A 23,288-nucleotide genomic window follows, 5' to 3' on the forward strand; every position below is an offset into this window, starting at 1 on the left:
CTCTTCCTCTCGCCGTTGATTTGTTCCTTCTACAAAACTAGTATACGTATTTCGTCCACAATGAATCATGGATTTCCTTATGGATAGTTTCTTAAGGCTACCACAAGTTACTGAATCACACACAAGTCTGTGTGCTAATAAAGCTTATTTCCTTGAATTACCTACCACATACTCCACATTGATTGAAAATCCTCTTTCCACATCTGAATTTACATGAGAGAAAAATCAAGGCTATTTCAACAACATTTCTTAATCATTGCAGTCTGATGTATCCAAATTATTTAGCCAAAAGTCATTCATATGCTGACCAATTCTAGAATACTGACTCCTAATTGTTTTACAATTTAAATTCTAACAAAATTCATTGAACTGCCTTATAATTCTGTCTGCCCTATTGACATTTAATAAATTATTTTCAACTACTTCAGCTAAGAGACTTTATACAATTCATTCCAACATCAGATCCTGCAGAAACATTAAGATCCAACCACAGGAGAGCTCTAGTCAATTTATAATTTAAAGGTGACTTCTCCAGATGTTTAAGAACAAATGTCTATACACATTTTCTGCAATTCCGGCGAAAATCTAAAATGTCTAAATCAGTTATTTGTTGACATTTCCTAAAGACACTACGTGTAACAACACCAATGTCAACGTTCATCACAGGAAGATGGTTCTCTTAATTTTTCACATCAATTCCAAGAACTCGCTGAAGAACTAAAAGCTCCCGCTTTTAAACTTTCGCCATAGCAGATAGAATAATAAGTGTTCTCACTGTTATTTCTTTACCATTGGAAGTAGCAGTCTTGCAAAACTACGGCGCCAATGTCGGTAGAGATCAGTTTTCCGTGCGAGCCGTAGGCTATAGTAGGAGATATTTCAAAATGACTTCATTATCAAGTAATTTCTTATGTTGTTTATTATTTGTATGACAATGCTGGTGTTTTTTTTAATAATAATAATAATAATAATAATAATAATAATAATAATAAAAGAAAGCAAGCAAGCTAGTAAATAGTGCTACTGTGTTTTGTGTCGGGCTGTAAATTGGGATACGGTGAGACGATTGCCGGTAAGCGCTATTTTACTCACCGAAGGACGAGAATGAACTTCGTAAGTGGAATAAAACTATTCCAAGATAGCTATTCTCGCAAAATAGCAGTATGTGTGATTCTAATTTCTCTAATTCTTTTTCTTCTTTTTTTCCCGTGAAAGTCGATACGTTTATGGTGAACGAAGAGAAAACTTAATTACCCAGACAAAGTTGGAAACTGAAACCAGGTGGAGTTCTCCGTATTTCCCCAGACTTTCTCGAATATTTGTCAACACCTTTTAGTTCTGGAAACGCCCAATGTGTCGTACAAAGGGCCTGATCCATTCTAAAACAGGTGAGCGATATGATACTTCTGCTTCTTGTTCTAACTGGAAGAAAACAGCAACTACTGATACAGAAAAACACTTCTTAGACTGATTTTAGTAAGCACCAATTTTCTGTTTAAATTTCTAATTTGATTTCTCTTCAGCTAGGGCTAAAATAAATAGTTTAGAAAATCAGCTCAAAATTAAGAAATGCCACTGTAGGGATGATATGGGGACTAAGAAACAGAAACTTGTACTAGATGGATGATTAAAAGATGTGATCTGAACAGTTTAAAAGGAACGATATGCAATAATGAGTTCTTTCTGGAGAGTTTATTATTAAAAATAAAATTCTCTAACGGATACCATTGTTTGCACCATGACCTGATGCCTCTTCCTTTTGAACAACATTTCAGAAGACTATATAAAAGACTTAAATGCCCTTACGGAGTAAGTCCTCATGCTATTGGCACAATTTCTCAATACTATGAAGATGAACTGGGACGATAATAATAAGTATGGTGTTGTGATATTTCATGAGGTAAAACTTACGAAAGAACTTAAATTTAACATTGCTTCACTTCAAGTAGACAGTTTCGTAGATTTCGGACAAATAACTCGCGAATCTCAGGAAAAAACAGTTTGCAAACCATGCTGTAACTTTCATGTTTGTTCCATTTGTGGACAATTGGGTACAACGTCTCGCTGTTTATGCCAGCAAAAATGCAACACCAATAGACATACTTTCAAAAATTTTCATTTAAGTAATTTTGCAGCTTGAAGAAGTAGGTGCTAAAGTGGTTGGCCTCAAATATGATGCCAGTCAAACAAATAAGAAAGCTTGGAAACCTTTAGGCATAAGTGAAAAAAGGGAGCCTTGAAGAATACCACTTTAATACCTGCCGATCCTGAGAAAACTGCACATTTTCGGATTTTGTTCAGAGTTTGAGATGGATTCGAAATGGATAAAGGGGAGATCTGCTATAAAGGAGAGTTATCTATTTCAACTTTTACAGAACTCCATTCAATCAAAAGTCTTCAGTAACTGAAGGACTTAAGGTCTGCTCTAGAATCACACCCTTTAAAAAAAAGAAGCGAAGCTTGCATCTCAGATTTTCAGCAACAACGTAACTGATGGTCTTCAGTTCTATTGGAACATTTCTTCACCGAGATTCGAAAGCAGCGAAAGCCCTGAAAATGTTACAAGTACATTAGAATTGAGAGTTTCTTTGGAGTAAAGGATTCACATACATGTGAACTTCGAAATTTAAGCAAACGCTATTTCTGTGTCATAAGATCATTAAGTTGCGATGACCATCCTTCGATTGTGGATTTTCTACATTTGCATCTGTTACAGAGTGTTTATGTCCCACAAAAAGAGCTTTGTCATCTAGAGGAAACTGTGAATGAAAACAAATGCAACTCTTACGTCTTGTGAACCAAAAGCGCCTATTAGCTCGCTATACAGAATTATATAATAAAAACAATTAAAACAACAGAAAATAACTTAGGGACAAAGCTCGTTATTCAAGAAGTTCAGGATTGGGAATGTGGTTTTCTCGAATTACAAAATTCAACCTCTGTAGCAGAGAAATGCCTAGTGTGTCATCTAGCTGTAGTGAGAAACAGCGCTAAATTTGCTGAATGCAATATGTGCGTAAATTCTATACGTCAAGCTGAACTCCGGATGTAGTCGCGGTACCTCTTTCCTTAACACCTTTCAGAGGGTGTGTTTGATTTATTCATGCAGGTGGAAAAAGTAATTAAAGACAACATGAAGAATGGAATATGGAAGAACTTATTTTAGAGTGCGTAGACAGTGTAGGTTGTTTCTTAACACAATCACTAGGAACAGGATGTTCACAACATACGATGGATATCCTTCCTAGTGTTGTAAAATTTCCAGAAATTTTCAACCTGTTGGTAAAAAAACCGTTCTTTTCCGGTTTCTTTCCGGAAAAATTGGGAAAATAACAAAAGTCTTTGTATTAGGTTAATTTTACTAGTAATGTTTTTAACGCGTGAAAAATGTAAATTGAGAAATTTCAATATTGCGAATATTTAAGAAAGAAGCATTCGAAAATAAAACTGTTGTATTTAGTCTTGAAAATTATAGTCGGCACTCATTTCCTTTATGTGCTTTTTAGTCTATTCCTGGTTGTGAATTAATTACGGAACTCTTGCAGTTGCATACACATCTACAATCATGAAGATTTTTTTTTTTCCAGCAAACAGGGCTCTTGAATGAAACAGTTCTAATATGCTCTTTGATCTGATAAAATTTTGTTAATTTTAGCCAAATTACTTCTTAACGGAAAGAACAGTAGGCAAATTTCACTAATACTCATGCACTAAAACTAATTACTATTATTTAATATTCTAATATAGACTTTTATATAAACTTTTGTACAAAATTTTGTATGTAAGCAAATATATGTTTTCTAGTGCGACAAATTATCTATATATGTAAAAATGAAAGTGACTATATTTGTAGCTGAACTCTTGAACCACCAGACCGATCTCAATAAAATTTTCAATATAGATTAAGTTTGGGCCTAGGATGCTTTTTTAACATTTCACTTTGAAGATGCAACTTTTAGGAAGGAAAGGGAGATATGTATTGAAAACGACCGATATTAGTGTTGAATCCACAGTTTTCGGGATTACCGAGTTGAACAGTGACACTTCCGATGCCGCTTAAATTCATATTCAGCACTGCAACTTGGGGGAAGAGAGAGGGGAGATGTATAAAATGATCGAAAATGACCGTAATTAGTGTTCAAATCATAGTTTTCGGGGTCGCGGAGATGAACTTTCGATGCCGTTTAGATAAAACTTCAGACCATCTTAGGAAGGAAGGGATTTATAAAAATGATCAAAAATGGCCGTTATTAGTGTCGAATCCAAAGTTTTCGGGGTTGCTGAGCTGAACAGTAACACTTCCGATGTCGTATAAATCCAAATTCAGCCTAAATTAGTACTTCTAAAGGGGAAGGTTGACATGTAAAAGTAAGTGAAAATGACTGATACTAGTGTCGAGTTCTATAGTTTATGGGGTCCCTAAGTTCATTGGTGAGTTTTGGTGACCTTTATGTCCAAAATTAAACCTATTATTCTCGTGCGAAGAACTGGCATTCTGTTAGTCTTTAACGAACGGAAATTTGATATGTTAAATTCTTTAAAATGCTTCTCGCTGCTCAAATATACGCACTTGTGCAGTGTCTATGTGTAAGTGTAAATAAGATAATCTCCCTGAGTTTTTCGCAAAATATACAAATAATAAAGAGAGATTTTTACCAGAAATTAGAAAACTAAAAAGTAAAATTAAAAAGTAAAACTACCTGTTGCTTTAAGTATTTTTCCTGCTAGCGAAATATATTGTATATATGCTGCAGACACGGTATAGCAAATAAGATTAAACCTAGAAATAGGTTTTAAATTATATTTTTTCAGTTTTTATCAATATTTTCGAACAAAAGATTTTTTCTAATGGGTTCAAAATTTCCGGAAATTTTACACAGCATAAGGAAGATACGTATTTCCATAAAATATATATTTAACATACCGGTATTAACTAAAATGATTCTGGTCCCGTTATTTTAACACTTACCTGCAACCAAGCAGGAACTTCACAAGATTATAATTGATCTAACTAGGATTATACACTCTGTAAAGAAAAAATAGCGACATTTGCTCTGATATGGTTTTCACACGATACATTAACCAATATGGTTTTTTACATGACTTCCTGATAATACTACACTGCATATTCCCAATGAGCAGTTCATTCTTAATACTTGCGCCACAGTTTCAGGCTTTTGACATGAATTTTGTGAATTTATATGCATATATAAGTAGCTATGTGTGTTTTGAGCAAAATCGTTTATAGGAAGAGTTATACATAAAAGTGAAAAAGATCAACAACAATAACAGAAAACAAGAAATGGAACTTCTTAAGGGTAAGATATATTGTGTACGAACATCGGGAAGTACAATACAGCAAACTATATTTTGTATGTATGTGCACCATGGGCTTTCTGCAGTGCAGCGAATCATCGGGGTCCTTTGGTAACAAGGCCATTGTAAAATGCAACCTCGATTTCACGGAATCACACCCGGATTATCTGATCCTTGAATTTCATTTTATTCGAGATAGTTGTCTATTGAATCTTCTTCTCATATTGACCCAAATTTTCAATTGGATTCATGTCAGGTGAGTTCGGAGGCCACATGAGGTTCTAAATAGTCATATTCTTGAACCATGTATTAACGATTTTCTCTCGGTGACATGAAGCATTATCATCCTGGAAAAGGAAGTGATGCATATTTTCTTCAGAAAAGTCATCTTCGGCTGTTGTAAAAACTTTACGTACCAGAATTTGAAGATATTTTCGTGCATCAAACGATCCTTCACATATAACCATCGTTCTGACGTCTTTAGCGGTGAACGAAGCCCATACCATCTTTGACTGAATATTTGTATCTCTTAAACAAATTCCTTGTCAAGTTCCTTGCTCGTTCGTATCCACAACTTCACTCCACCATCGTTTCCCACTATGCTAAACTTCTTTTCAACGAAGAAAACGATGTGCTTCCAGTTGTCGTAAGTCCAAGTTGCATATTGACTCACCAACCTACATGTTGAAGTCCTCTGTGTTTTTGTTAGTTTCGACTTTCTACGCGTTTTCTTCTTCGTAATATCCTCTTTACGCAGTCAAGACAATGAAGTTGTACGAGTAACTGCAATTCCAAGATTATGTCAAATTACAGAAGCGATTTTTGGGAAAATCATTCCTTAAATCTGCAGTGCTATTGATTTCATTTAGCGATCTGCTCTGGGTGATGCTTTCTTTTTTCTTTCACACTGTTGACGAAGGAACGATTTGTTATGCTGTTTCCGCTTGTGAATTATTCTTCCTGCCGTCGAATGATGGATTTTTACTATTCTATCTATCTCCCTTAGAGACTTGCCTTAGCTGTGCAAAGCAAGAATTATATCTTGTTCACATGGCGACAAGTCACATTTCATACCCATCCTTCTTGTTTACAGTCCACATGTAGCAACAATATCACACAAAAACAGCGCTGCACAACAACAATATTGCCACTTGACACTTTCCAAACAGTGAGAAAGCAAAGAACAATCATAAAATGCTATTTACCTCAGCCTACACATCAGAAATGCAATGCAGAATTCTCACTACAATAATTTACGAGACGGACCCAGTGCCATCTAGCGAAAATGTTACAGATACACAAACAATTGGCAAGTGATGTCGTACACCACAGGCGTCACAGATAATGCAAATGAACTATGCCACTCTTCATTTCCTTCTAGTCCTCTTCTAACGGGCTGCAATTATGGTTTTCTGCGTATGTTAGTTTGAGAATTGAGGTGTCGCTATTTTTTATTTACAGAGTGTATTTAAGTATCTTTTATAGCCATAACTCCATTCTATCACGGTGCTAACTTTAAAGGAGTAGTACACACATATTTGTTGCCACAAATTTTTTCTATTCTAATACAAGAAACGTAAGCACTCAATGATCTTAACTGTAAACTAGTAAATATAAAATAGTTTTCATTTTAAAACCGTATAAAAACTTGTTTTTTAACCAAAATTTCCGTTTTTTTCCAAGCCTTCACAACATTAATCCTTCCTAAATTAGTTTATCCTTACACTAAATGCAGATTTTTCTTCCGAACGAAACAAATCCGGCGAGAGCTTCAAATCTCAAAGGTGGCCAAATCATTTCGTAAATTATAAAAGATGTCGGACAATTAACAATCTGTGAGTAGCCAATTATATCTTTTTAAAACATTTTATTTGTAAGTATTAAAAATCTATTGATTACTTTTCTATGAGGCGAAATATGATATTGTTCCATCTCAAAAAGTTGGTTTGAAACTGCTATCTCAATCGAAAAGTGTATGTGTTTCTATTAGAAAAGTTCTATCTCGCCTCATATCGTGTCACAAAAATTGTCTCTTCTAGTCTTGTGGGCAACACCGTTTTTATATACAGCTTATATAGATTTGTCTGTATTGCTGGTTTGTCAGAGAATCTCCTAAACGTAAACTTGGATTCGTCTTGCTCTTGGTTAAAATGAATAACCAACACGCGCCATATTATATAAAGTTTCGAAGTTTACTCGCTTACCATTTAAAAATACGAATATAGAAATTAAGAAGTTATTTATTTTCCAAAATAAGGTACTAACATGGTATTGCTTTAATAGAAAAAATAAGTTTAGTTTTTTGGCACCTGTTCCTTTGAAGGCAGGACAGCAGCTAGCCACGAAAGTAAGGGTAGGGGGAGTAACAAAAGTTTGGGAGGGAGAGGGCAAAGTGACCATATTTATTAAAACTTTATAACTTGCTACAGTAAAATTGTAAAATTTACAACTTCCTACAGTACGGGTTTCAGAAATAAAACATTATAATGAAAATACAGAAGCTTGAAGTCTAGCAATCGTATTCCAAACTCCTTCCGTTCGTGTGGTAAGCTACCATCACTCAAGGCTGGAAAGGAAACTTCCATAAAGTCGAAACTACTGGGAACGAAAATGGAATAAGCTTGGAATTATGCGTGCGTCGAAGATAAATTTATCAATGTATTGTTGAACCAACTGAATTTTGTGGATGACTCACTAATATGATATTCCACGGCATAACCGAAATGCAAAAGCTAATCCACACAGCTACAGAACGTAAAATTGTTACACATTATTAGTGGAAATCAGACATAAGTTTCTAAGATTGAAATTGCCAATTAAAAAACAAGCACTCAACTACATCTAAAATAGTCTTAAAATTTTCATTTTTGAATGTTTTGAAAACCCCATGCTTCACAAATGGAATTCCCTGACTTTCTCCACTTTTCTTAAATTCTCTAGCATTTCCCGGTTTAATAGATTTCTCGCCACCCTGTTTTTTGTGGCATTTTTGTTCTTTTCTTTTTCTGGTAGCTTGCAAAGACAATTGCCAGCTACTAACTTGTTACGTTCTACGAAATATTTATGGCTTTAATGATTTTTTTTCAACGATTTTATTGAGGATGATTAAGCACCACGCGAACAAACGCAAAAATAATTCGTGTTAAGAATATTTTATGAATGGACTGTGTAAGCGTCTCAGAAAAGGTACTAATGGATTTACCGTTACTTCATTTGTATGAAAGCACCATAAATAGCACTATGAGAATTAGGGTGGATTGATTTAAATCAAGATTTGAATCATTTGATTTTTAAAATAAAAATCGTTAATTTAAATCAAAATCCCAAATAAATTAATTTAAAGTGAAAATAAGTAAAATCCCGTTTCTGTTATTATTTCGATTATGGAAGATGATAATCATAATACAATGAGACTCAAATGTATATACAGCACAGTATGAAAACAAGTGTTTCATGCAGAGGATAATTAGAGAAAATCCCGTTTTGGTAACGGGGAAAACCTGCTTTCTTCTTTTCGTAACATAGGGTTTTTAAATCGTTAACTATTCTAACGGGGAAATCACCATCGACATTTAAGACGAAAATTCTGTTGTATGCACGTATGTTTGTTCGTTTCCAGATAATAGGGGAGTATTTAGAGGGGTCCAACTTTTTTTTAAGATTTTATAACTTTAGGCGAAACCAATGTATTTTATACGTATTTCGTGCCGCAAGCTAGTTTCGATTTTTTTTTAAACATGCCCCTGTCAAATATCAGTAAATTTTGTGAAAAAAATATTTCATATTAATAAACTTTGCTGCACTTGTTCCCTAGTGCTTAAGAAACATATTTTGGGATTGAAATAGGTTATCGATTGGGAACTAATTCAGAATTCAACTACAATACTTTTACTTAAATGCATAATTAACATTTAATACTAATTCCTATTTGTTTTTTTTCAGTTCGCTACTTGTATTATACGAGGAGAAAGATTTGATTTAAATAAAAAAAATAGATTTAAATTTTAAAAAATCATGATTTTTTTCCACCCTGATGAGAATAATGCTTCATGTGCTAATTACAGTTCGATAATACATATTCTAGCAAAATACTTATATATATATATATATATATATATATATATATATATATATATATATATATATATATATATATATATATATATATATATATATATATATATTAACGGATGTAATAAGACTTTTGAATTAAGTAGCAGTGGTGTACTTCTCTTTCCATATTCTCTAGTATACGAGGTGTGGCAATTAAATAACGAGACTGGTATCATAAATGTGATGTATTGCAAAGAAAGTTACAATTGACTGTTATCCCCTTCAATATACTCCACTCTCCTATTTGTACACCGCTGCATACGTGCCTTCCATTGTTCAAAGCAATGCTGTAGGTCATCAGATGTCACACTGTTTAACTCCGCCGTTTTTCCTTTCACCTCTTCCACAGACTGAAAATGTCTTCCCTTCAATGCACTTTCCACTTTTTGGAATATATTAAAGTCATAGGGAGCCAGGTCTGGGAAATACGGAGGATGGTCGAGCACAGGAATGCGCTTGGCTGCTAAAAAAAAATTGCTTCACAGAAAGGGCATTATGGGCAGGCGCATTGTCTTGATGGAGGATCCATGCATCGCTCTTCCACAAATCCGGTCTCTTCTTCCTTATTCTTTCCCTCAGCTTGATTAGGACTTCTTTGAAGTAAGGCTGATTCACCGTTTGACCCTGAGACACCCATTCAGTCATGATGATATACCCCTAATGTCGAAAAAAAAGAAAGAAAAAAAACGATGAGCATTGCCTTCGCTTTGGACTTGCTCATTCGTGCTTTTTTCATTCTTGGCGATGTGGGATTCTTCCAGTGCATGAATTGACGCTTAGTCTCGGGGTCATACTGAAAAATCCATGTTTCATTACATGTGATGACGTGTGTTAGCAAGTTTGGTTCTGCTTTGAGTCACTCCATGACGTCACAGCAAATATTCTTTCGAATGTCTTTTTGTTCCTGAGAGAGGTTTTTCGGAACAATTTTTGCACAAACTTTTGTCATGTTTAAATTGTCATGCAAAATTTGTCTTACTGCCTCTTTGTTAATGTTCGTCATGTCTGCGATAATCCGAATGTCTTTCCGCACAAGTTCATTAATTTTTTGAACATTTTCGTCCGTTCTTGAGCTCAAAGGGCGACCGGGTCGTTCATCACCTTCAACCTCCTCCCTACGTTCTGAAAATAGTTTGTGCCATTCGAAAACTCGCGCACGTAACATAGCATTATCACCATACACATCTTTTAACATTGCACAACATTCCGTCGGTGTTTTGTTTAATATCACCAGAAATTGGATGTTAATGCGCTGCTCAACTTTACTGTACACCATGATTCCAGCACTACTAGAGAACACTGACCTCTTCATGCAAGCCTGCAAAGAGAAGAAAAGCTTTCAGAATCATGAAACAAACAGTGGCTGCTCATGAAGGTTCAAGATCAACAACACATCATTAGCTACTATCTCCCCCCCCCCCCCCACACACACGATCCTGAGCGACAGGAGATGGGCAGTCTCGTTATTTAATTGCCACACCTCGTATATCATTGAGTTGAGTTGAGTTTAACGTTCCGTTCAATAGTGAGACTATAAGAGAAGTAGACCCACTGATTAAAGTGAAATTCGAAAAACATGAACTCCCTCCGGGAATCGAACCCGAGTCTCCCACATCAAAGTCGCGTACACTTATCGCTTAGCCACGAATGAGCTCCTTTAGTATATATCATTGCATTTATATACAGATGGTGATCAGAAAAATGGAAACACCTGTAGTTGGCAACACGTCAGATGTATTGGTTGGCAGTGGTGTCGTGGCGGCCGCAGCGCCGGACCGCTGGTGGTGGTGTGTTAGGTCGGTCTCCATACTACGTCAGGCGCAGTGGAACAGCAGTGTCCAGTGGCTGCAGCAGACGGAGGTAGTGTAAAATGGGAGACCTCTCAGATTTTCAAAGAGGGCAAATTGTTGGTGCGCGGTTATGTGGAGTGAGTGTGACGGCAGTGCCTACTGTGTTAGGTGTGTCGCGTGGGACAGTGTCGAAGGTGATGACGGCCTACACAACACACGGGAAAACCACATCGGGGAAGCGGAACAGTGGGCGGAAGAAAATCATGAGTGACAGGTCACGCCGGGTATTAAAGCGCATTGTCACGCCTAACCGTCGTGCCACTGCAGAGCAAGTGACGGAGGAACTCAATCAGCACCTCAACCACCCTGTTTCGACAATCACAGTCCGCCGCGAATTACATGACATGAGCTTACGGGGTCGTGTTGCACGGGCCAAACCGCTCATTAGGGACCATAGCGCTTTCGCACGCCGCAAATGGTGCCACGACCAAGCAACTTGGATCGTTGAGGACTGGAAACGTGTGATGTGGTCGGATGAGTCATCCTTCACCTTATTCCCAACCACGGGCCGTGTTTATGTGTGGAGAACGCCCAAAGAAGCTTATGATTTGCAGTGTCTCCGCCCAACTGTGAAACAGGCGGCGGCTCGGTGATGCTGTCAGCCGCAATATCATGGTTTTCACTGGGTCCTGTGGTCACACTTAGCGGACGAATCACTGCCAACGATTATGTCGCAATTTTAGGAGACCACTTGCATCCTATGGTCCGGATGTTGTTCCCGGACAATGACGTCATCTTCCAGTATGATAATGTACCCATTCACACAGCTGGCGTTGTTGCAGCGTGGTTTGAGGAACATCGGGATGAAGTTCAACACCTCCCCTGGCCCGCCCAATCCCCAGATCTCAACATAATTGAACATCTGTGGTCCGTCTTGGAAACACGACTCCGGCGACGATTTCCACCTACACCCTCTCTCACAGAACTGGCCGATGCCCTGCACGTGGAATGGTGTAAAATTCTACTTGCTACCATTCACGACCTCTATGCCTCCATCCCACGTCGCATCACGGCTGTTCTGAAGGCGAAAGGTGACCCGACACCATATTAATCTGGTAAGTTGCAATTTCGTTCAGGTGTTTTCATTTTTCTGATCACCATCTGTATATATACCTCATGAACTACAGATTATTTTATACGCTGGATTATTACCGTACTATATGATAATCTTATCTCACTGATTAAATACTTACTCATTTAACGTAGATTTTAGACAAAGCATAACTTCCTCTCTTACTTTTCCATTCTTATGACTAAAACATGGCGTAAGTTTTTCAAAAAGTTGTTGAGGTGTAACTACTCTGTCCATAAATTTCATAATAAGAATCTGTGCCTTTTCTCTTACAGTATCTTTTCCATCTCCTGCAATAGAAATAACCAAATTAGTTATCACGTTAATAACAAATTTTTAAAAAATTAACCTAGCAGTAATGAATACTTTACACACTAAAAAACATGACGAGGCCATTTCAAATTAAGGTGAATTTTCGTTTACCTTAATTGTTTCTGAATATATATCTGCTCAATATACCTAGTACATTGACAAATTCGGTGATTTTAAATTAAAATAGTACTTGAAATACTGTCATTTTCTGTTCTTGGATATAGTTATTACAAGTAAAGCTACATAATTAAATGTAAAAGAAAAGAACCGCCGCAAAAATACGAAGCACGGATGTGTTTAAAATGTCTTTTTTTTTTTTACAAAAAACATCAGGATTATATGGAAATTATATTTAAGATAATAATAATAATAATAATAATAATAATAATAATAATAATAATAATAATAATAATAATAATAATAATAATAATAATTGTTTTTGTATAGTAAACACATTTAGAAACGTTTGGGATACCTCTTTCTTGCTGCACGAAAGTGTCTTTTTTCTTTTAATAGTACTGAAAAAAGAGGAAGTCATCATTACTAGCAAAATTTTGTATAGTATGTTATTGTTGGAGTTTTCCAAGCATGACTTTTAAAATTCAAAGAATTACATATAGTTGACAGTAACAAAAATTATTGGTTATATATAAGGAGAAGAACTTTACGGTTACGGATGGAGTAGAAACGCCATACTTTCAGGAATTATTCATTGAATATCTACCTACTTAAAAAGTTGGTAATATACCCAATTTTAATTAGTTAATGAGTGATTTGAAATTAAAGAAGACGTGTGTGTATTCCGCTCTCGTTGTGTTTTGAACGTTGTTTATTTACATAGGCGTTTTGCGCTTTTCAAATGTTCGATGCCACGTCATGAATGGAACTGTGCGTGTGCGCATTGATGTAGGTGGCGACAGCTGTAGCCTGTAAGAAGAAGAGCAAGAAGACAAAGGAAATGGCGGGCGGTATCCTCATGTGCATGCCGGCGTGTTCTGAATGCTCCTTCTCAGAGTATGCCATAGTGGAAATTACGGTAAAACAAAGGAGAGATGAGAGTATAAAACTTTTGCAGCAGCATGGCGTACTTCCTTTAGGTAAGTTATGTTCCGAATGTTGTAGGGATGCGGTTTTTTGTAAGGAAAGGAATGTGTTTCGTTGTCAGAAAACACGTTTCATTGGAAATTCGAAGAGGAAGACGAAGTGCTCCTTTTCTTCTTCACTTTTCAAGGGAACGTTTTTTTCTAGGGCTAAACTCGATTTTTTAACGGTGACGCGCCTTATGGGTTACTGGTGTTTGAATAGTCGTCCAAACATCAGTAATGCTACTATGAATCTCAATATTTCCAAACCCACATGTGTCGATTGGTTTAGCTTTTGTCGTGAGGTTTGTGTTTGCTGGGCTATGGATTCCTCTACTAAACTTGGGGGTCCAGGGATAACAGTTCAGATAGATGAGTCCAAGTTCGGGAAACGGAAAAATCACTGCGGTCGTGTGATCGATGGCACATGGGTTTTTGGAGGTTATGAGGTTGGTTCTGGCAATGTATTCATGTGTGTCGTCAAGAACCGAAGTGCTGAAGAGCTGTTAAGCGTTCTTCAACAGTGGGTGAAACCTGGTACAACCATTCATAGCGACTGCTGGAAGTCATACGATAGGTTGACTGAGGTTGGATTTCAGCACTTCAGCGTGAATCATAGCTTGAATTTCGTAGATCCTGAAACTGGCGCTCATACGCAAAATATCGAGCGGTTGTGGCGAGACGCGGACAGCATTCCGCGATATGGAAACAAAAGACACCATTTCGTGGGACATCTGGCCTCCTTTCTTTTCAAAAAAAAAGTATCCCCCCACAACGGGGTTTCACAACTTCCTGTTGGAAGTGGCTAGATTATATCCTCCAACCATTTGAGGTATGTGAAAATGAATGCTTCCTGGCCGTTATTCTCCTTTTCGTTGCATTTCTAAATGTTGCCCTTGTACTTAATATATACGTTTGTCTAGTGCCCTTGTACTTAATATATATGTTTGTGTAGTGCCCTTGTACTTAGGCAATTGAACGCATATCGCATATTTCGTGCACGTGGATACTTCTTACTGTTGCACTAGGTATAAAATTGATTCCATTTGATGTACAAGTGGTAATACAACACATAACAAACCTAGATCACGCTGCATTCTCACTCCATATTGGAGTGTGAATGCAACATGATCTGGGTTTCTTATGTATTGCATTACCACTTGTACATCAAATAGAATCAATTTTATACCTAGTGCAACAGTAAGAAGTATCCTCGTGCACCGGAGATGAGAAGTAGCTGTTCTTAACAATTACCAAATTATTTTTCCCACTGTGAAATATATTTTGATTAAAAACTTCTAAACACGGAGGAAATGTCATTTAAAATACTTCACAATAATTCTTAAACAACATCAAAAACTATAAGTTCCAATAATATATCGAACATACGTATTACTGTACGAATTCGCTGCTTCCTGTTTAGAAGCTAGAAATTAAAGTAATATTTAGTTCGTTCAATAATGATTGGCACTCCCCCTAATAACTGATGCCAAATAGCAGTTTGAAATGTTTGTTGATGTATGCATGAAGATAGACTATAGTATTATCAAACCTCACTAAATGGTTTTGTTTCTTTCCGTAGGTAGCACATTGTAGCAGCAGTTGTTCCAACTTGCCAGGACGCTGGTGGACAGCGAAAAGGCAGCATGGAAGCAGACACACATGGGCAACGGTGAACAGTGTAGTTTCTCTGGAGGGAAGGAGTGAATACTTCAGACATCCACAACAGATTATTAGCCGTGTGTGGGGACACAACACCAAGTCGCAGATTCGTGTTTCGTTGGGTATCCGAATTCAAAGAAGGCAAAGACAGTGCTGCAAAAAAACAAAAGCACTGGGCGTCCTGCAACTTCACGCAGACCAAGCAATGCCGTGTGACGTGATTCTATAGAACAGGGTTGGCAAAAACCATGGTTTTTATTTAAAAAACCAAAAAACCCGTTTTTTTTTTTTGGTTTAAACCAGGTTTTTATGGTTTAAATAATTTGCTCTATATATTCATATCATATATGGACAGAAATAAGTTTGTTTCGCCTTGATGTTATTATGCAACAACCGGGTTATGCTGGAAGGGGTCACATAAGCTTAAAGCGGAATAAAAACGGCTTCTCGAGTTACATCCGAGAGAAATTGTCCTCCATTTGAACTCGGAACCAGGACTAATTGGCCACAAATGCGATACGTGTGCCGACTAACTCACGAAGGAATCCTGATAAAAATAAGTTGTACTGATTTTTACATGCTTCTTAATATAACTGTCAAAAGTCATTTCAGAAGGACAAAAAGATAAACAGTTGCACAAGTGAAACCATTACACAGAATTACATATGAACAATTTCAAAGTACTACGGAGTACAGAAGAACTAATTTAGTTTAAGTTAGTTAACAACGACTTTTATTGGTCCAAAGTAAAGAAATACACCGACTTAATCTGCATATCAATAAGAAAAATGAATAAAGATACGAATTATTTGAGTCCACTTTGGCTCAGACTCATTTATACATTTGTTACGCCACTATTGTATTTCTGATTAACTTCTAGCCCAAGTCATCTATTGCATTACTCTATTTCCATTTAATTTTGTGCTGGTTAATGATAAAGCAAAAATGGTTATACCGTTGAATTTATGGTAAAATTTGCTATTATTCAGGTGTCACTGTTATGCGTTTTGTTTAAAACTTTTGTCTGATTCAAAATGGCGGATTTGAACATGGCCGTCATCTACGCAACTCTTACCATAGACCTAATATTTATCCACCTGCTTTTTATTTAATTATTATCATTAACACAAAATTTACAAGGTGAGGTAAAGGACTAATACAATGCTGCAACAATATTTAATTTCCCTGTAACTTTTTACCAATTGCGCGTAAATAAAAATTAACATCACCATTGTTCTTTTGGTTAAATTTGCGCCTTAAATCATGTATCACATGACCCTATTCCTATTTTAAAAACTTAACCTTAATTCAAAATGGCGGATTTCAAGATGGCCGCCGTCAGGTATACCCTTATTATATGACTTCCCCCCTAGTCCTAATATGTACCCTTATATTTGTTATTCACCTTTTGTCGTTACAAGAGGTCTTACAGAGCTTTTACCTCCAACTGTATAAAGACTATTCTGTACTTCCATGTGATGTTCTGGTAGCTGTATCTCCTAAACCCCTGGAGCTGCGCATCTACAACTTCACTGAAATACTGACCACATTTAGTACTACTTTCTCATATGTGTCTCAGTCAGCAACTCGATTCACCCAAACGTAAGGTTTACTTGTGAGTAGCAACGCATTCACCTGACTTCTTACTTTTGATGCGAGATTAAATCTGAGTCAGCCAGTTCCGATTTTATCTCCTCCTCGGTAGCGTTTAGAAGAATCCCCAACATGATATTACAGCGCGAGATGATGTTCGGTGAACAATGAGGTTCTACCGACACGTTCACTTGTCCAACTGTATTAAATTTTAGTAATTCGCTGTTTGCTTCTCGACGACCGTTTCCACCAATAAAGTGCCATTCCGTAATTTTTTGATATCTTGAACCTATCCGGCGTTATAAGTAATTACTTTACTTTATTAATAAGGAAACGGGACAAGCCTCGGACGATTAGCTCCAGCATTGGTATTATCAGCAACTTTATCTTTAATTACAAGATATCGGATTACAGGCATCACTATACTTGTCTTTTCCACACTATCGAAAACTTGAGATTTTGACTCGCTCTCGCTTGGTCTGGGCTTCTTACGAGAGGGTGAGCTCGGACCCGATTTTATAGCTTTTATACCCATGAAATGTTGATCTTAAATATACATTTCTAAATAGAAAATGCGTGTGAACTTCCCACCGGGGCGCTTGAGAAGAACTTACGCTACTCCCTAGGCTATCCTAAAAGCACGCCCTCACCGAACGACCAGCATGGGGCCGGAGCGATCAAGGGAAATGAGTATACAAGAAAACTATTCTCGTCGCCAAAAACGCATGGCCCCGGAAAAGAAAGGTTTGGAACTAAATGGAATTAAATTGTCAAACCAAAAGGATAGACCCCACCAGCCCGAGAGCAAAAGTGTGGATTTTTTATCTCTTTGTCTTTATCTTTGGATCTTTTACCTTTATGTTTATATTTTACTATTTTTATTTTTTTATGTTTTAATAGTTTTTCTTTTGATTTTTTTAAAAATATTTTTAAAGATTTCGACATTGGAGAACACAAACACTGGATGCACACAACAGCAGGTCCGGAAGGGTGCACGTCCACCCCAGATGGAGGAAGACGTCCATGGTCCATCCACTTACCAAGTGCCCACCAACTACCTGCGAGTCCAGTAGCGATATTCGCGGCTGAAAGGGCATGCAAGAACATGTGGATGAAGGATACATGAATGAGAAATGAAACCGTCCTCTCATCTCCACCCCCTCCCCGACAATGACGGTCTGCTACATGGAAGGGAAACTTTTTAATGGAAAGGATGTAGTGTGAAATATCGCTTTGGAGTAGATGTTCATTACAAATACACATCTGACGTTATTTCCAACTTATTTCTAATCATTTAATATTTATCATCTTCATAATATATGTTTGTTAACTTATAAACTGTCTTTCCAAAATTACAAGATACCTTAGCTCACGATGTACACTGTAAAGACATTTAAAACTTGAGGTTGCTTGGGTCACCACTTAATATTATTCAATTGAGCTAATTTTTCTCATGGGTTACTTTGGTCTGATGTGGAATCATTTTAGAGGGGTGACATTTGAAAAAAAAATCGGCAGTCGAAATATAAGAACACCCTAATATTCCTATGTATATAGACTTGCATTTAGAAGACACTATTCACGATATGCAAAATTTCCGTAAGCGTTGTTGCTGTCTTTTAAGAGTTGTGCCAACGTTATTCTATTTTCAAAATTAAATAGTTTATTGAGCTGGGAGAATTCACTTAAGATTCAGATCAAAGAAGAAAAAAACATGATTTATAAGAAAAGCTGATGAATGTAACAGTGTTATGGGCGAGGGTAAAATACTTTTGCATATTTCGTTTTCGTATTATTCAAATACGAGAATACATAAAGCGAAATTATTTTTTCCGAACTTAAGATTACTTAAGATTACTTAATTCCTTAACAGTGACCATCATTACTATTGATTCAATTCTAGTAGTAAGTTTTAAAATTGCATCAATTATTATTTTCAGAAAATCCATAATTATTTTAGATGCAAACTCCCATATATTATTTAAATCAAATCAATTATACTGTGATTTTACTGTTAAGAAATTAGATAATCCTTAGTTTAGAAGTGATATTTTCTTCTTACTTCCCTTCATATTTATATATTTTATGAAAAAGAAATTAAAATTCAAACACAGAAATACTATAATGAAATCCTCTAAAAGGTACACTGACAGTCACTTATTACAACCAAACCTACTTCTTCCACCTCTACGAGAAAATAGTGTTTTCATTGACAAAGTTTTATTTTATTTTATTTATTTTATTTATTTATTTAATCTTTAACGTTTCTGAAATAAAAACGTAAATCTCATCCTTGTAGAAAACAACGCGCTGAAAGTTTATTTGCGGTTCGAATATCTTGAACGTATACTACATGTCAAAAGTTAGCCTTGTGCTTTGGATGCCTTCGAAAGACAACAAAGAAAATGTACTACCATGAGCAAAATAAATGACGCGTCTCTTTATTCTGAAGTTTTTTGAAAATATCTCCATTTTCTTTATATGTTCGAAATTTCGGAAGGTTTCCCCAGCAGGACAGGTTAATAACAAACCCGTTTTTAATATTTGTGTTAGATATTAGCTTAAAATAAATAAATTAGAAGCAAAAAACATTAAATCGACAGAAATCTCGAGAATTACCAACTCTGCTAAAGTGGGAAATTTTCAAGAACGCGAGGGAATTCTGCAGTTCAACACGAAGCAGCGACATCTATGTCATTGAGAGAGACGTGGATTAGATCTAAAAACGAAACTTTTAACGAAACATTTCTAATGTGTCTTATTACATGCATTATCAGCGAACTCCAAATATATGAATCTATGCTAAGTATTAACGTATAGATAAGAAAGACGAATTCTTAGCACAATCGTAATGAAAAATCGTCTTTACCGTAGAACAGGTTCAGTTCACGTAAGAAAACAAGTAGCTCAGTTAGTTAAAGCAACTAGTCTGTATGCCGAAGGTATTGGGTTCGAACCCCATGGAAGTACTGTTGTAATTTTTATTACTGTGGTTATTTTATTAATTTTTTATGTGGGAAAAATCAAATTGTAACATATGTGTAAAACTCATGACGATACCAAAAAAAAAAAAAAAATGCCGTTCTCGCACTTGCATTAGTGTCTAATTTTTGTTTGCAAACAGTTTCGTAATAATTTCTCCTGTGCTCACTACTCACTACATGCTCACTGGTGCATAACGAATGTTTTCCAGTAAATGTTATAAAGTTTCACAATGTTTCTCGCTTGATAGTCTTCTATCTACTTTTTTGGACACTTTGATAACAGATTTCCCTATTAAATGTTTAATTTCCCTTATATATATTTAATTACAGAAAAGTTTTACATGTATTTGTATTAAATTGAAATTGTTTTGAATTTACCACATGAGGTAAGTAGCCCGAAGGAGGAGAACTGAAGTAACTGATATTCTACGTAAAAGCAACCTATTGTAGAATGATTATGCTTCTTAACTTCAGCACATAATCTTTACGTTGGTCAGACAGAGAAAAACCCTGTTTTTTTCCTCTCCTATGACCACTCATCTTAAAGCTCTACATGTAATGATTCGTGTCACATAATTTCGGCTCTCCAAAGACATTTATTATTATTATTATTATTATTATTATTATTATTATTATTATTATTATTATTTATTATTATTATTATTATTCCTGAATATGCCACCCTTACATAATGTAACTTTAGATATCTTGGTTTAAAGTGCTTTCTTTAGTAATAATTTGAGCAACCATGTAACAAAATTTAAAATGTATGAGGGGGCACGAAGTTTTATTCCCCCCCCCTCTCTCTCTTTTCAGCACCGTCCCAACAGAAAGTATATAATTTCTGACAAGCAGAGTAGACAAAATGAATAAGAAATATATTTAAAGTAACCTTTCCTCCGTGAATGGAATATCACGTAACATTTTTTATTCTACTGAAGACGACCCTAGGCCGTTATGGTTAGGTAACAAAAGAAATATCTAATATATTTATTGCGCCCCTTGACTGTAATATTACCTCTTCTTTATTTGTTCGAGGCCACCCTACATAACCAAGGGTGAAAAAAGAATAAGAAAAGTGTCTAAAGATTACAAAACACTTTGTATTTTGTCAGAAACAAGGCAGTGTATACACAGCATTGTTTTCGTTAACAAGTGTTTCACCGTTGAGTCGCTTATAAAATTAGGCAGAATAAAGTTTTCTAGAGGGATTTGTCCAGGATGGTTTTGTGTCGGGCTAATAACGATGAGTATAATTATTTACATCACCGTTAAAGAAAAAAATGAAATCTTTGAGTTTTACGTCCCACGGTTATGCCGGTTAGGCTAAAGGAGACGGTGATGATGAGTAATGAATGAAAATGGTGGAATGAAGAAAGTGGGAGGAAACGGGAGAACCCCGAGAAAACCCACGCACACGGTGTTTGTCCACCACAAAGTTCACTTGGCGGGGGCTGGGATCGAACCCGGGACCCCTAGCACCAGAGGTGAACGCTCTACCACTGAGCCACCGCGGCCCACATCACCGTTAAAGAAATAGCAAACTTTCTGAAAGGAACTTACTTAGGAAACATCAGATCCTCCTCCTACTTAATTGCATCTGGCGTTCTGAATGAAAGTTCTATGGGACTATTAGAAAAATATATACGAGTATTCCCGTTTCCACGCTGATGGTAGAATTTCTTAAGCAGTTATTGAATTACGTTCGAAGCATACGCGTAAATAGCGCCCCCGCAACCTGTGGCGTGGGGACCGCACAAGCTGCAAGGCCAAAAATATACAGAAAGTACGCAGGGGCGGACCAGGCCAAATTTTCACCCGGGCAAAGTGACTTTTTGGCGCCCTCCCCCTAGTACTAGCCTATATTTTACATTTTATCATAGCGTTTTTAATATTTTAAACCCATTTTTCAAAAAGATATTCATTACCTAGGAAAATTTCACAAAGAATATGGCCCGCTATAAACAATACGAACTCCCCGCTCCCCGCTTGGTCTTGTGGCTAGCACGCCTGCCTTCTGTGGTACCGGATCCAATTCCCGGTGGATTACTGTTGAACGATAAAAGTGGTTCAGATTCCACTATAATTAGTATCCACATCTCCTTTGGCCATTAAGGCATAACCGTGGAACGCTAAACTCAAGCAAACAAACAAACAATACTTACACCCCCGCCACTCTTTATTTTGCATGCCATCTCTCCATTTTTCGATACAGCCCCCTTATTACTATGAAACTCTCTTCTTCCATGGTTATGTAATTGCCACTACTTTACAAGAATATAAAAAAAAAAACGTCAGTAGAAAACACGTTCTAAAATTTAATTTTTGAGGCTCGTTTTGGCGCCCCTCTTTCTCTGGCGCCCCGGGCAGTCGCCCGGCCCTTGGCACGCACCTGAAAGTACGGACTCATAACTAAGGACTGCGGAGGAGAGGTTAACTTTCATATTATGCCACTGGTTTGACGTGTTTGAAATGTTCAGTGAGTGATCGGTTAGTGAAATAATTTCGACGGTTACTGATGTTTAAAGTTTAGCTGAGACAAAGTTACCTAACCAAATACATTTGATATCGCGATGTCACAATTTGATTTTTCCTCACCAAAAAAAGATAAAAACAATCAATAGTAATAAAAACCCTTACTCGTACTGGGCTCTAACTAACAACCTATTCGTACAGACTAGTTGTTCTGACCAACTGAGTTTCGATTTCTTACGCGAAAGAAGTCTGTTATATTACGAGGCATGCTTTTCATTAGCGAAACTGTTCGAAGTAATACGAACATGGCTCAAGAACAGAGACGGAACTGAATTACCACTCGATTGACCTTGAGGCCAAATCACCAAAGGGTAGCTATAAACGTAAGTTCAGCATGCATTTCTGTGGAGTTCTGTTCAGTATTCCTATCTGCCAATCACGCTTGTTTGTAAGAGTAATATTTTAAAAACCTAACCTTTCGATAGAGCACAATAGCAAAAGAATAAAAGGGAAAGAATTCTTGCCCTTGTGAACGTTGGATACCACCATGTGCAATAAAATTGTCGCGTCTCCTTGAAGTGATATTTTATCGAAAATAACTCTTTTCCCTTTATATGTCCGAAGTTTTTGAGGGTTTCAAAATGAGGAAACGTTACTAACAAACAAGGACGCATTTAGGGGTGGGCACAGGGGTCCGGACCCCCTCTGAAATCCCAACTTTTCTGTAAATTTAGCCTAATTTTTGGGATTATCTTTTAAAATTTTATTATAATTTATCCTAATATTGAAGTCGGGCCTCTTTCGAAATAAATTACTGTATACATGCCTG

The 23,288-nt window shown here is 36.5% G+C and overlaps 1 protein-coding gene across 13 annotated transcripts in view; it reads right to left on the reverse strand.

The window, feature by feature from the left end:
- chb (CLIP-associating protein) overlaps positions 1-23,288 on the reverse strand; it is a 595,254-nt gene that overhangs the window by 375,490 nt on the left and 196,476 nt on the right. For all 13 annotated transcript variants that reach the window (XM_081736296.1, XM_081736291.1, XM_081736295.1 and 10 more), the window contains exon 4: positions 12,473-12,641. In XM_081736296.1, coding sequence (XP_081592422.1) covers positions 12,473-12,641 — 169 coding nt within the window. The remainder of the gene's footprint in view (positions 1-12,472; positions 12,642-23,288) is intronic.

The sequence above is a fragment of the Thermobia domestica genome, chromosome 13 (genome assembly GCF_964235325.1).
Source record: "Thermobia domestica chromosome 13, izTheDome1.hap1.1, whole genome shotgun sequence".
Classification (NCBI taxonomy): domain Eukaryota; kingdom Metazoa; phylum Arthropoda; class Insecta; order Zygentoma; family Lepismatidae; genus Thermobia; species Thermobia domestica.